Here is a 14,632-nt window from a genome sequence, read left to right on the forward strand (position 1 = left end):
GCTGCCACATTAGATTGGCCATGTTTAAGCGGTTTATATTACAAATACCGAGCGAAGCCGGGTAAATAGAAAGATAATTGAATAAAGTAATGAGCCGAGCAAATGTCGTAAATATGTTCGCGACACGCTCTCTGAAATATCGACGACATCCCCCCAAGGCAATCCTATGGGTACTGCCCGAGTTATGGAGGGGCGTCGTGTGGCTCGCGGATTGGTGAAAAATTGGAACACGCTGTATGTTTCCACGCCGTCAAATAACGCGGTATCTACCGCTAGTGTTAACGCTGCCATTAAAATCTCGACCACGGAACATCTGGCACCCAAACACTCCATCAATCGAAAGTGAAATATTGTACTAATGAGATCTGTACAATTTTGTCGAATAAAAGAATTCGTGTATTTTGTTTTGGCTCGGTGATTACATCCCAAATGTGAATGGGCAGTTTTTTGTACGGCAATTTTCCTGTTTAACGAATTTTCGTGCGACAGGAGATCCACGCGAGTGATTTTCGTAGCGGCGGTTATTCCGTTAGGGTCGTGCAACTTACGAGCGACTTGGTTGGGGGGGCCAGACCAATGCATTCAGGCAGATGGGACATGCCACACCCGTCAACTTGTTCGTCGCACACATTTCCATACATTTTTTCGTGTCGCGCAACTAGTCGGCCGACAAAGTTGCACGGTGCGGCCCGGCCCTTAGCGATTCACATTTGGGATGTAACTCGTTTATCATTTTTTCTAATCCTTCGAGCGAGGGATCGTCGAAAGTTAGCATGTATGTAGTCCTAAACGAATACCGATCGCGTGTTTCGGAATTCAGCGGGCAAATTAAACGGTGTCACAAATCGGTGTCAGTAGCGTCGATATTCCAACTGGATTCTAACAAGAAGTGGTGAAAATGAAGTGGTCGAATGAGATATGGCCGTATTCGAGTGCGCGAAACGCAAACAGTACGGCCCATATGTTCGTTTCATCGAGGAAAAGCTCAACACAGGGAGCTTAGTTAGCCGCTTTCAGCGGAGCGGTGCGGACGTGAAGGCGGCGCTCGGCGCCCACGGCTAAGGGAAGGGGTAGGGGTGGGGAACAGGAAAGGGAAGGGAAGAGCGATCGGGTGCAAGGTGGGGGAGCGGGGTCCGCACTCTTGCTAGCAGGATGTGTCGCGGCCCCGATGGGCTCCATCGCGTCCGTGCTGCAGTGGGCGTGCGCCGACTGCAGACGCATCAACCCTACCGAGGCGGACTCGTGCTCGCGGTGCGGACGGCCGCGGCCGCGGCTCTTCACCACCACCACCACCAGCACCAACACCAGCACCAGCACCAGCACCAACACCACCATCACCACCATCACCACACTCACCACGCTCACCAGCGCCACCTACACGTCCACCACGCTCACCCCCACGCCCTCCACCACAGGGAGGAGCGCCTTCAGCAACTGCTCAACCAACAGCTGCCCCCGCGACGCCCACCGCCGACGCAACCGCAGCCTCAGCCGCAGCAACAGCCACAGCCATCGCAGCAACAGCAACAGCAACAGCAGCAGCAACCGCAACCGCAACCGCAACCGCCGCAGCAGCAGCTCGCCTCAGTCGGGGCTGCGGACGCTCACCCCCCCGCTCCTGCCCCCTCTGCCGCCCCTGCCGCCGGCCACTCGCAGGTTTGCCAATTCTCACCCTTCACCCCCCCTCGCCTCGCCTCACCTCTCATACATCATACGAGCGAGTCGATCGAAAACAAAGGGTCGCATATGCGTGAAGCTCCATCCACATCATACATCAAACGTCACTTTGTTTACTCGACCCTTTCGTGCACGCACGTTCGCCGAACGCACGCACACTGACATGTCAAACAAAAATCAATAACAAAGGAACGTCACTTTTTTTTTTTTTTTTTTTTTTTTTTTTTAAATTAAATATCTTCTTTTGTTTTCGACGATACGTATGTATGTATGTCTATTATTTTAAACGGGCGCGCTGTGTTTCGTGCACTTGTTGAGCGCGAATTGCACAATGGTGCAATTCGCGCGACTTTTTGTAATTGTTTCGATCGATCGACGCTTTGTCGGGGGTTCAATGTTGCGTTCGTCACATTCGTCTATATCTTGATCCAATGTATTGATTTTTTCGATTGTCTGAGTCGAGCCATCGGTTCGGTGGTGGGTGTGAGTCGCGACGTGATTGAAAGGTCGCGTTTTATCGAGAATATATACATGTCCGAATGAATAATTGCGCCATTTACATACGATTGTTCGAAATCGACGTGGATGTACATATGTGATCGAATGTCTATTGGAGCTTTAGCTGACATGTTTGTCGTAATTTGAGCGCAATGTTTTCTATGCCGCGAAATCCTTGGCTCTCGATTCAAATGTAAAATCGATAAAGCTCAAATGAACCATATGAAATTGTGTATACTTTTCGAGTATGTTTTGTTGTTTTCTTCAAACTGATAATGTTACTCTTTTCCATGCAGAGTTCTTTGTGTTGTCTTTTACGCGTACTATTTTATCGACAATGTTATTTTTATTTCATTTGTTTATTTGTTCATTTATTGGGTTTAGTTTATTTTTTTTTATATACAAATAAATCAGCTGACTAGCATATGTGACAGCAATACGTTCAAGTGTCATCATCAATGTGACATACTCTAATTCCCTTCTTTTTAGAGATGTTTAGAATATATAAAAACAATTTGTACTTTCACAACCGTAAGAATTGAAAACATAAGAACATCCTCATTCTCGTAATAAGAGTAGGAGACACCTATGTAAATAAAATGATAAATTGATTTCCTCATAGTCTTTTTAAGCATTGGACACAATTGTTTTTATATTTTTATGAAATGGCTAACCTTAACCTTTGTCCAGGGCCACCGAGAGGAATCCCAGGCCCTGGAAAAAACAATTCTGGGCCCTATGACAAACTAAAAAAAAAGGTCTTAAAGATATATTTTTAATATGCGTAAAATCTATCAGAACTTTTAAAAAAATATTTAAATATATGTTGGTTGTTATTTTTTTAAATAATTGAATAAGAAAGAATGATATAACAGGTACAATTTCACATGAACACAAAGAATGTGTGAATCGAAAAATACTAAACATTTAGCATTGTATACATGTATGTATTTTTATTAACAATATAAAATATCAATATCGATGTGTCGAACGTCCTGATATAGAGCCCCTCGAATAGTCCAAACCCTGGAACTTAACCCCCCCCTCCTCCCCTCATGTCGGCCCTGCCTTTGGCTAACCTTCTGACTAGGTTATCCAAAGTGGGATTTTGATCATTCTAAAACTCTTTGCTTCTTATCTTATTGATAGGAAGCAATTTGTTGGGTATGGTTTTTTGGAATCTCCTCCATAATTAACTAGATCTGGTGTAACCCAGAGGTCGACTTTACTATTTACCATTTTTATAAATAGCCTCCCTAGAGTCTTATACAGTGCATCATGTCTCTTGTTTGCTGACAAAGTCAAATTATTTTTGTCAGTCAAGGATGAAACGCAAGCCTCTCTCCTTCAAGCTGATATTGACTTCTATTCCAAAAGCTATTTGACTTAATGAAATCGTTGCTGCATTGCCTGAATGTGATATTTTCCAATTCAGTGGGCGTAGGTTATCGGAGATTATTTTAACGTATTTGTCTGGTAGCCTGCACTCATCAGTATTTTCATAATTGGTGTGATGTATAATTGTAATTTTGATCTTCTCTCTTCCATTTGAGTCTCACGGGGATGTTTTGTATTTATGTCTGGTTCTTATTATATATCAATGTTGGATGTAGAAAAATTGAAGACATTCTTTACTATGTATTCTGCTTTTTTTTCTCTTATTTTCTTATGTAGGCCATTGTGGGACTTTAGGTTCTTCCTGTAATACCACAATGGTCCATAAATAAATTATTGTGTGTAATAAATTATGAAAAACCACTCCCAAGTGTAATCATTACTTATTAAAATTTTCGACACAATATTTTTTAATTTTCGACACAATGTTTTTCCTCGATAATATTATTTCTGATATCTATTCGTTTTTATTATGGCTGTTTTTGTTACAAAATTACTCTTGACAAAAAACAAAAATCCTATATGATTCATAATATCCGAGTATATTGTTTGCATCTTTTTAGCAATTAATTTTACACCAATTTTTATATATTTTGCATGTTTTTGATTAAATAAGCCATTTTTTTCAGAATTTTTACTTAAAATAATAATTTTTTATCACTGAAGCAACAGTTTATTTCTTATTTCTTCTTCTTCTTTCTCATTTGCTCAATGCTGATAATCATGGTCACATCATCTAGAATTCTGTAGACGATCCGCCTCCTTTCCTCCCGGTCTTATGCCAAGTTGAAAGCAGCGCGATCTCACCAGTTTTTTTTATTTAATCTGACAGTTTTATGGGACACCATCCTCTTGCTCCTCCTCTCTAGTGTTTCGGTGACTATCCGCTTCTCTAGAATCTTCTCCATTTTCTTCCTGACAATATGGCCAAAGAATCATTTTTCTACATGTTGTGGAGAGTCTCTGAAACTGCCAGCTCTTTGAGGATGGAGATGTTCGTGGGTCTTGCGGTCCATAGAATACGCAGCATTTATGTACCTCCAGTACCACGTTTCTAAGTCATCTAACATGTACCTTTCTCTCTTTTTAAGCGTCCATGTCTCGACTCCATACAATGCAATGGGAATTACTAGAGATAGCACCACACAAATTCTTGTCTTTCTTATTCTAGAATGGTTTTTCCATATCTTTCCATTTCTCTTCTGATTGGCATCCTCCTTATCTTGAGATCAAGGCACCTAGGTAAATAAAATCGTTGACTTCTTTAGTCTTTTAAAGCATTGGACTTTATGAGAGACTCGAATCTGTCAATGACGAGGATTTTTGTTTTGTTTTTATTTATCTCTGGAACCAGATGTTTACTCTCATTGCTGGCCATTAACCTTTCCGCCACCTATTAGTTACTTACTCTACCTTTTCATCTGTCCAGTACTCTCAGTTTCATTATGTATTCCCCATATATATTAAAAATATCCTATTGGACGCCTTTATTTCTTATTTAGAAGTTGTTTTTAGACAGAAAATATGCATCACCATCAGTCTTTTCGATCAATATCTGATGCCTGCCAATTTTTTGATTGTTATTTTTGACTCGAATCCAACAATAACAAATTGTTTTGAAAAAACCCACGTTGAAAATCGTCAGCTTAATTTTTAACTTTTACGGAAAATATTTTGAATTTTATGAATTAATATTGCTTAAATTTTATGTTAAAAATTAATTGTTTATTTAATTAATGAAAATTTCAATGATTATAAAATTTATAACTTGCGGTTCACATGTACATATGTATGTAACATTTGAAGTTTAATTGTTTTCCAATACTTAGAGCACATTGTATTCGAATAACGAGTTTATCTTTAATGACCCAGAAACCATTAATATGAAACTATCCTTTTGTATACCCCTTGCATGCTATGTATTTTCTGAAACAGTGTAAATGGAAACATCACAAATTAAGCTGACAATGAATTTTTTTCATTTCAGATGTGAATCGGAGCCGAATCTTAGTCAGCGTTGGTATTGCTCCCAGTGCTCATTGCTGAACAAATCCGCTGGATGGCGTTGTCTTGTCTGTGAGACGATAGCTCCTCATGCGCGTGTTTATCGTCATCAGCCAACGCCACCAGACGGTGACAGCATGACGCCAATTGAGAGGGCCGTTTCTCATTCTGGTAACTAATATATCTATATATTTTTTTCATTTCATCGTATTTGCGATAATATGATATTTTTTAACGACTCTTCTTATTTAGGTGGATCTAGAAGCGGTCATGTGGACGGTGTTACCGTGCCCAGATGCAATACCATAACAGTGATGAGTTCCAAAGAGAACAGTTGTCAGGAGGCCCCCAGATTGTTGTCTCTCAGCAGTGATGAATACACTTTGAGTGCGGATAAAGGGGCAGCTGGTGTAACCCGATCTCATTCCCATGGATCTGTACCGTACACTCAACCGTATCTCAGATCGTCGGCCAAAGATATACACAAGCAACTCATGCGACCGGCCAGCTTATCGATGTCCGATCCCATGTCTTGCTTGTATTATGATGCCGGATGCAAGCAACCGTACCATGACCGACAGAAGGGCGAGTCACACTGTCAAAATACTCCGAAGCATTCTAAAGGCAAACAGTCGGAGTCGAGGTCCAATTGGGAGTTAAATTATTCGAAAGACTATAAGTGTGAACAAAATAAACAGTATAAAATTAAGAAGTGGGTTTGTAGCAAGTGCACGTTAGAGAATCCCGAGACTAGAACGTCGTGCGAAGTATGTCTGTTTCCTCATACTTCTACCGAACAGTATCCCAAACACGAAAGCAGAGCGATTACAACGCTAAGTAGATACGAGAGTATAAGAAGAAGAAATGGAACTTTACCAGTGCCTTCGAGCAGAGGCGTTGTTATATCCGTTCCGGATTGGCCCAAGCAAGAGAAGGTGGACGTCACATTGAATAATTCACCGTCCACTAATGCGACTGATATCAGACCGACGTACCAAAGATCGCTCTCGGAACAAGCCGATACTATCAAAAGCAATCACTTACCATCGGGAAAAGTAATATCAAGTAGAAGAAGCTTACACGAATGCTTTGATCTCACGTCATCGTCTTACTCAAACAGTGATATTATTAAATCGTCGAATCTCAACTATCACAGTAGTAATTTAGATAGGCCTAATAGTTATAGTAATTTTTCTAATAGGCACAGCATTGTAACCAATGACGCACCCGGTAAATTGATACACGACAAGAACTTAGATGCAAACGCTGACAAAGACGACTATTGGGACGAATGTGAAGGTGTTATTTACGCTTTGCCCAACAAGGGAAAGTACAAAGATTTACATCTTCAGTTGCAAGTCAGTGATTCGGGTGTTAATTATTCGTATGTAGCCGCTTCCGATGATGTGAGATTGAACAATGACACTGGTAAGAATCCAGTCAATTGTTCGACTAGTAGTGAATTTTCGCATGTAGATAACCTAGTGCCAACTGGAGAACATTTATCTGACAATATAGCAATATCTGAGGTTACCTCTGTGGCTGATAGCAGTAATATACGTACATCGCATATAGGTACTCGTTTCGTAGCTAGGGATGTTAACGAATCGTCTAAATTGGTCCGAGGAAATGATAACACCGTGTCGGTTGATCCTGATTGTTTATCAAAGTAAGAAATTTGACAGCAATTAACAATATTTTTAGTTGTTTTTGGAATGTGTTATTTAAAATTTTATTTCTTAGGGGAGGAGGACGTATGTGGTCGTGTGGAGCGTGCTCGTACGCGTACAATCGTGCCTGGGAGAACCGGTGTGATGTTTGTACTGCTCGTCGTCGTGCTCCTAGTCTCACTCGTCCTGCTCTTACTACTCTTGCACCGAGGTATTAATTCGTTTGCGTTAAATTTATCCTTTATCTTTGTAAAAAGTATGGTATGTTATGTTTTTTTGACATTTAGGTTAGAAGGTGATTCTAACGGGTCTGATTCAACTTTGCGTATCAGCGATTCTGTAAATCAAAATCAACAGGTAAAGAAAAAACAAGAAGGAACTCTCGTACCAATTGCCTCCCTCGATCAAGATCTTTGCAATGATGAAATGCTTTTTGCTGCAGGTATTTAAATGAATTTTAAGGCTTTTGAGGTGTTATTAAATTGTTGAATAACTTTGTCTTGGTTGAAATAGTCTTCTTGTTTGAAATTTGTTACAGGAACATGTTTTAAATTGACTCGATGTATAATAATTTGTTTATAGAAAAACTTATTCAACATTCTTGATACGTATGTATGTATGTTCTTGTTTACAGGAAAATGCGTTACATAATGTATTATTTTTACAAGTTGATTTTTTCAGTGTTGAATTTAGAATGTTCACGTTTGTTATTTTGATGTTGACAAATAGTGTAATAAGTTTTACATATTTAGAAATTCTTATAAACCAAGTCTATATTCATATATATGTATTTAACATGTTATGTTGACTGTTGGACCCAATTTTATATTTTCCCATGATGCCATTTTCGAGTTGCTCTGAGCGACATCTATGGTATTAAAATTGTATATATATAAATATATAGATTATAAATCATCAAACAACGGTGACATAGTGGGTAAGATGGTTTTTGCAAATTCGTTGAGGAGCCGTTACAGCAATGAAATCAGGTAAATTGACAGACTCTGATATTGAAACGACCGACTTGGAGTCACAAATATCCAAGTCTGACCAGCAGCATTATAGAAATTCTCGGAATAAATTCTTTTCAATCGAGGTCAATCTACGGGATTAAACCCGGCATCTATTGGTGGTTAGCATTAACGCAACCACTAAGCTATGCTGTTGGCTAAATATAATATAAATGAATATGTAAAGTTATTCAAAATTCGATTTCTAAGATATTAATTAGAATCTTTTTTTACATTAAAAGATTAAAGGTTGACATATTTAATGATGATTCATAAGCCAGAATTTTTGTTGTTTATCTTAAATTGCTATTTTTTATTGTATGTCATTCGGTATTCATATGTTTTGCTATTTCTTTTAGCTGAAGGATGGACGTGTAAAAAGTGTACTTTGTTGAATGCGAATAGTGCTGCTGTATGCATCGCATGCGGTGGATCTCGCCTTCGTTCTACGCAACATAAACAGGATCCTACATTGCGGAAAGGAGAATTTTGGTACGGAGTAAATATACATGCGTATACATAGTAGTATTACTTAACATATTATATAATATGTATAGTACATTTTATGTCAACTCATTTCAGGTCATGTAGTTCGTGTACTCTTCGTAATCCACTGTCGGCTTCTTTATGCCTAGCTTGTAAGACTCCACCTGTTCCTCGACATGCCCCCAATACTTTGATGCCTTCCCTTAGTATAAGTGTTGATGAACCTGGTATAATTTTCACATACGTTTTTCTGTTTTACATATATCCATTAGATATTTCAATGTTTCATTTTATTTTAGGCCGACGTAGTCCTTCACCTGCTCCCCCTATTCCTAAAAGATTAGCTGGACCATCGACGCCCAAAACTCACTCTGTTTCTGAAGCTAGAAGGTATATATGTATTATACGTACAAAAATTAAAAATATATTATGATGTAATTTTTTTTATTTTAATTTTGCCTTTTTTTTACAGTAATGTTCATATACCCAGCTCAAACGCATCCGTGACTGATATTACTGAGTGGCATTGCGCAGCTTGTACTTACACAAATACATCACTAGCTATACAGTGTGAAATGTGTCAGTCAGGCAGATCCCAAACGCAAACTGAAATTTCTACAATTATAGATGGAAACGCATCTGCTGCTGCACCTTCGACTGATTTAATTCCAATAAGTGAAACCAGTATGCTGACAATTAAATGTTAAACTGATATAATATATGTCATACAATCTACTATAGAAATTAATTTGTTTGTATAAATTTACAGTCAACGAACAAGGACGTCAAGAGAGCACACAAATGGAAACGTTGAGATTAAAAGAGGAAAGTTTAGCTTGGGCACAATGGCAAGAAATACTCACACAGTGTATGCAGGTAATGTTTCGAAAGCGCATTGATTTGTATTTTTTTGTAATTGTATTATAATACAAATTTTAAATGTTGTAGAGAGGTAGTCAATTCGTTGACGAAAGTTTTCCAGCCGCTCCGAAATCGTTATATTACGGTGGTGGGACCGGTTCTGGTTCGATAGCAGAGCAGCCAGCTGCTCGTTGGTTAAGACCTCGTCAAATACATGTGGATGCTGAAGATGCCCATTTGCCTTGGGCTGTCTTTCGACATCCTCGTCCCAGTGATATATCTCAAGGTTTTTATTTATGTTCATTTATGTTTTTTTTTTTTGTATTTGCAGGAATATTTATGTGATTTTTTTATCGTAGGTGTGTTGGGCAATTGTTGGTTGTTGAGTGCGTTAGCCGTTTTGGCTGAAAGAGACTGGTTGGTTCGTGGTATTGTTCTTCGCGGTGAAGGTGTTTCACCGCAAGGTGCTTACCAGCTTCGACTTTGTAAAGATGGCCGCTGGACCACCGTTCTTGTCGACGATTTATTACCGTGCGACAAGAGGGGAAATTTAGTTTATTCACAGGTATGTTTTATTTCAGGAGTATGTTTGAATTCATTTTAACGTTTTTTTTCTTAATAAATATTTAAAATTGTAGGCTAAACGGAAACAACTATGGGTTCCATTAATTGAAAAAGCTGTAGCAAAACTTCATGGGTGCTATGAGGCACTCGTTTCTGGCAGGGCGATCGAAGGTTTATTGAATTAACTTAATAATTTATGTTTTTTTTGTGTTCAGTTTAAATTTTATTTGTTTATTTTAGGTTTGTGTACTTTAACTGGTGCTCCATGTGAATCTGTACCATTACAAGGTGGTGCTTGTGCTGGTGAAGAAGAATTGGATCGAGATCTCGTATGGGCTCAATTACTATCTTCGCGTCAGGCTCGTTTTTTGATGGGTGCTTCTTGTGGAGGCGGCAATATGAAGGTATTGCAAAAGAGATCCAACCATTGTAACTTTATGAAAAATTATCTGTTTAAAATTGCGCGATTGTTTGTTTTCATGAAATTATTTAAAAATAAAAAAAATGTATTTATGTATATTATGACATTGACAGGTCGACGAAGAGGAGTACCAACGACTAGGGTTGCGACCGAGGCATGCTTATTCTGTTCTCGACGTTAAGGACGCTCCAGGCTCGTTACGTCTGTTACAACTTCGTAATCCATGGGGTCATTATAGTTGGCGTGGTGCTTATAGCCATTCGTGCCCTCGTTGGACAGAGCCATTGCGTCGCGCCCTCCACGTAACCCGCGAATCTGACGATGACCAAGGAGTATTTTGGATATCTTTCGACGATGTCTTGAAGTAATCTCATTCATCAGTATTCCGATGTGTGGATTTTTCAAAATTCCGTATGCTTAAATGATTTTTTTTGCAGGTACTTCGATTGTATAGATATTTGTAAAGTTCGCGTAGGTTGGCACGAAGTAAGACTTACCGGAATTCTGCCGCCACTTGCATCCACTCGTCACTTGTCATGTTTGCTTCTGACGGTTTTGCAACCGACTGAAGCTGATTTTACACTCTTTCAAGAAGGACAAAGGTTTGTATTGCTTATATTATATATGAAAATCTATTTGTGTTGAGGTTATTATATAATACGTACATATGTGGTTTTATTCTTTGTAGAAGTTCGGCTAAAGCTCAAAGATCCCAGTTGGATTTGTGCGTGGTCGTTTTTCGGGCGAGAGCAGGTGCTGCACCTCATCCCGGTCGTTTAGTGGCGCACAGTAAAAGACAGGTTATTATTTGTTTCGTATGCTTTCAATTAAAATTTTGTTTATTGTGGTTTGATTTGATTTTATTGTATAGGTGAGAGGTTTTGTTGGATGTCACAAAATGCTGGAACGAGATTTGTATGTGGTGGTTTGTTTGGCGTTCAATCATTGGCATACGGGGTTGGAGGACGCTGCTAGTTTTCCTCGTCACGTTTTAGCTGTGCATTCGTCGAAGAGATTACTTTTGCAAAGAGTTCCACCGCCTCCTCATGTGTTGGCCGATGCTATTATAGGTTTAACCTTAGCTCGTGGTCAGCGACATGAGGGACGGCAGGGAATGACTGCTTATTATCTCACAAAGGTTTGAATTAAATTCTTATTCGAATGCATTTTGATTGATTTCAGATATTCATATTGTTTTATATTTTTTTAGGGTTGGGCAGGGTTGGTCGTAATGGTAGAGAATAGACATTCTAATAAATGGATTCACGTGAAATGCGATTGTCAGGAAAGTTACAACGTCGTATCGACTAGAGGAGAGTTGAAGACTATTGATTCAGTTCCACCATTGCACAGGTGTGCTAATTAAAATACTTATTTTTAAAGAAAGCCTATTTCATTTCAAACGATGCCATGTGATGTACTTATTACTTTATCTATTTTGTGTACGTACATATATGTTACAATCCAAGTGTACATTTCTAATTACACTAGTACTTAGTACTGATTTGTTCATGCACAAACTATTAGGTATAAGTTTGAGTATTCTCAATCGTTTGTCCCATACTCTATGTAGAAATACATACTTACCCTGGGTTGTAATATTTTAAAAAATTAGGCGGAAATGGGAACTATAGCAACGTTGTAATGTGGTTTCCATATGATTTCCCTTTTACATACATATGTAAATACTTGGCGTTTTGATATCACATAGGGAATATTTCAAGATTAAAACCAATAGGTCGTGTATGAACAAACTAGTATGTTCATGAACGAACCAGAGTGAACACTTTGACTATAACATATGTACATACATATTATATACAAAGTATCGACAAATCAAGTTTTGTTTTTAATCCTATCAATGTCATTTTCGATCAAACCATCTTATATTTATGAAGTTAAAATTGTGTTTATTATTACATTTCAGACAAGTGATTATAGTTTTGACTCAATTGGAAGGCAGTGGCGGATTTTCGATCGCCCATCGTTTGACGCATCGTCTCGCTACGACTGGAACTCTTCACGACTGGGCGACTCCACCTGGAAGCGGGGCTTCGACCAATTCTTCGGCCGCGGCCAGCTCGTCATCCGCCGATCCCTCAGCCGAAGATGATGACACTTACCGTCACCATCAGCCGCCGTTGGATTATCAGGTGCACGGTTTGCACGCTCCCCGTCTCATCACATGAGTTGGTGTCACGACTCTCATTCAACCACTCATCTCACACTGTGATCTTTTAAAATTGCACTATTTAATACAAATAGTCGTCGCCACATTTTAGTCATCCAATTTGTGATTCTAAATTAAAAACAAACGTGATATAAAGTGTGAATCTGTGCACATGTTCAAACTATTATATATATGAATGCTATATAAAAAAATCGCAACACTCTCTATAGTTGTAAACAGTAAATTATTGTGTAAAAATTACTAACGAAAAGATATAACTATTTTATATGAAAATTGAAACATGTATCTTGTCATCTCTATTGTTAGAGTTAACCGTGAGGAATTGTTTCTGATAAATGGACTCTTAGCATGTTATGGGGTTTATGCACAACTTAATAAATTAATAAGGTACACCACCTTCATTACGATTGGTTACACTAATAGTTGAATGTATTAATTACACTTTAGTCACTGCATTATCCTGTTTTCAATATCTTTCCAAGTTATTCATGTTTTACATTTTGATTGTTTTTAGTCGATATCTAAATTATAAATTTGCTATTGTTACACGATTAATGAAAAGATATTACGTATTACTATAATAACTTAGATATGTGTTTAATTTTAATAAAGTGCAATATTTTTTATCGTGCTTTCACATTACGACACACATTTTAAGATCTGTAGAAAAAATTACATGTTTTTGCACCTCAAACGCAAAGTGTGTCTAAAAATGTTAACAGAAATTCTTTATATTGTCAATTATTATTATGTTAACGTTTTTTTCCTCAATTTTTATAGTAATGTTTATTTTTTTTTAATTATTTTTTAAGTTTTTATACTGTCAATGAATCTTCTAGATTTTTAATTTCTGTTCAATAAATATTTAAGATAATTATTAAAGCACTCATTGTATTCAAATATGAGAACAATACTTAGCATTACAATTGTATTAATATTATATTTAGTCATATCCGTATGTTGTGTGCACTTTTTAATTATTATCATCATGTTTTCGATCTCCGTATTCAATTGACAATTTTGACGTTCAATAGGTTCATGCATTTAATTTTTATTACCATTAATGCTAGAATTCAATTTTTAAATTTATTCAGTTTCAATTTTTAGATTTTTTGTCATTTCATTACAATTCGATATGTGTAACTTTGCAATGTGATGTAAAAGGTACACTTTGAAGAGTTTTATTTATATTTTTGTTCACCGCTTAAGGAATCAAAGTCATTCCAAAGATGTTTGCAATATTTTAATCTTTGTTCTCGATTAAGAAATACTCTTCGATTTTATAAATATATTATTTTTGTTATTGTTTTTATATACATATTATAATTTTGCTCAAATTGAAATACAAATACAATTATTGACATCGTATGTACTAAGTTATCAGTGTAACCCTGCAAACTGTGATATATATTTCATTCATTATTCTAAGCTTAAGGCGTTACTTCATTATTTATTTTAGTCTGATTTTATGTCAAACACATAAATTGATATGAAAAAAAAAAACTCAATAATGTCTCAAATTAATAAACGCTCCATTTTATTATATTATATTTTAGGAATTGTGAAAATATTTCATCACTGCCAATTAATCTGAATAAAATTTGTATGCTTATCTTTTCACTAATATTTAAATAATTTTGTAGTAATATATTATTATTATTTATTATTTGCATTGAATTATAATATACTTATTAGTAGAATTAATTAATGCTTGTTAATAGTAGATTGATGTATAAAGTGTGACTTTTTTCATTAATTAAGACTGCCATTGTATTTGTTTTTTTTGCGCTTCAATTTTTTAATTGATTTTATTTTCTTAAAAACTGCCATTTTGCTACTATATTTTTTTAATGAT

At 37.2% G+C, this 14,632-nt stretch overlaps 1 protein-coding gene across 1 annotated transcript; it reads left to right on the forward strand.

Annotated features, from left to right (window-relative positions):
- The first annotated feature begins 1,168 nt into the window (after window positions 1-1,168).
- On the forward strand, window positions 1,169-14,269 carry LOC143911737 (calpain-D-like). The gene is made up of 20 exons (XM_077430752.1): window positions 1,169-1,656; window positions 5,558-5,745; window positions 5,827-7,243; window positions 7,318-7,455; window positions 7,532-7,686; window positions 8,614-8,746; window positions 8,837-8,967; window positions 9,040-9,130; window positions 9,213-9,424; window positions 9,510-9,616; window positions 9,689-9,887; window positions 9,961-10,166; window positions 10,240-10,336; window positions 10,406-10,569; window positions 10,700-10,950; window positions 11,024-11,188; window positions 11,275-11,386; window positions 11,458-11,724; window positions 11,797-11,939; window positions 12,514-14,269. The coding sequence occupies exons 1-20, from the start codon at window positions 1,169-1,171 to the stop codon at window positions 12,773-12,775; spliced, it is 4,926 nt and encodes a 1,641-aa protein (XP_077286878.1). The 3' UTR covers window positions 12,776-14,269.
- Window positions 14,270-14,632: the final 363 nt, after the last annotated feature.

This window comes from Arctopsyche grandis, chromosome 5, assembly GCF_051622035.1.
Source record: "Arctopsyche grandis isolate Sample6627 chromosome 5, ASM5162203v2, whole genome shotgun sequence".
NCBI lineage: Eukaryota > Metazoa > Arthropoda > Insecta > Trichoptera > Hydropsychidae > Arctopsyche > Arctopsyche grandis.

What these genes read in the sequence shown, in the direction of transcription:
- LOC143911737 (XM_077430752.1), top strand. Translation starts at nt 1,169, where the DNA reads ATGGGCTCCATCGCGTCCGTGCTGCAGTGGGCGTGCGCCGACTGCAGA. An exon ending in TCCCAGTGATATATCTCAAG is followed by an intron (nt 9,888 to 9,960) that starts GTTTTTATTTAT and finishes TTTTTATCGTAG; the next exon opens with GTGTGTTGGGCAATTGTTGG. An exon ending in TCTTTCGACGATGTCTTGAA is followed by an intron (nt 10,951 to 11,023) that starts GTAATCTCATTC and finishes TTTTTTTTGCAG; the next exon opens with GTACTTCGATTGTATAGATA.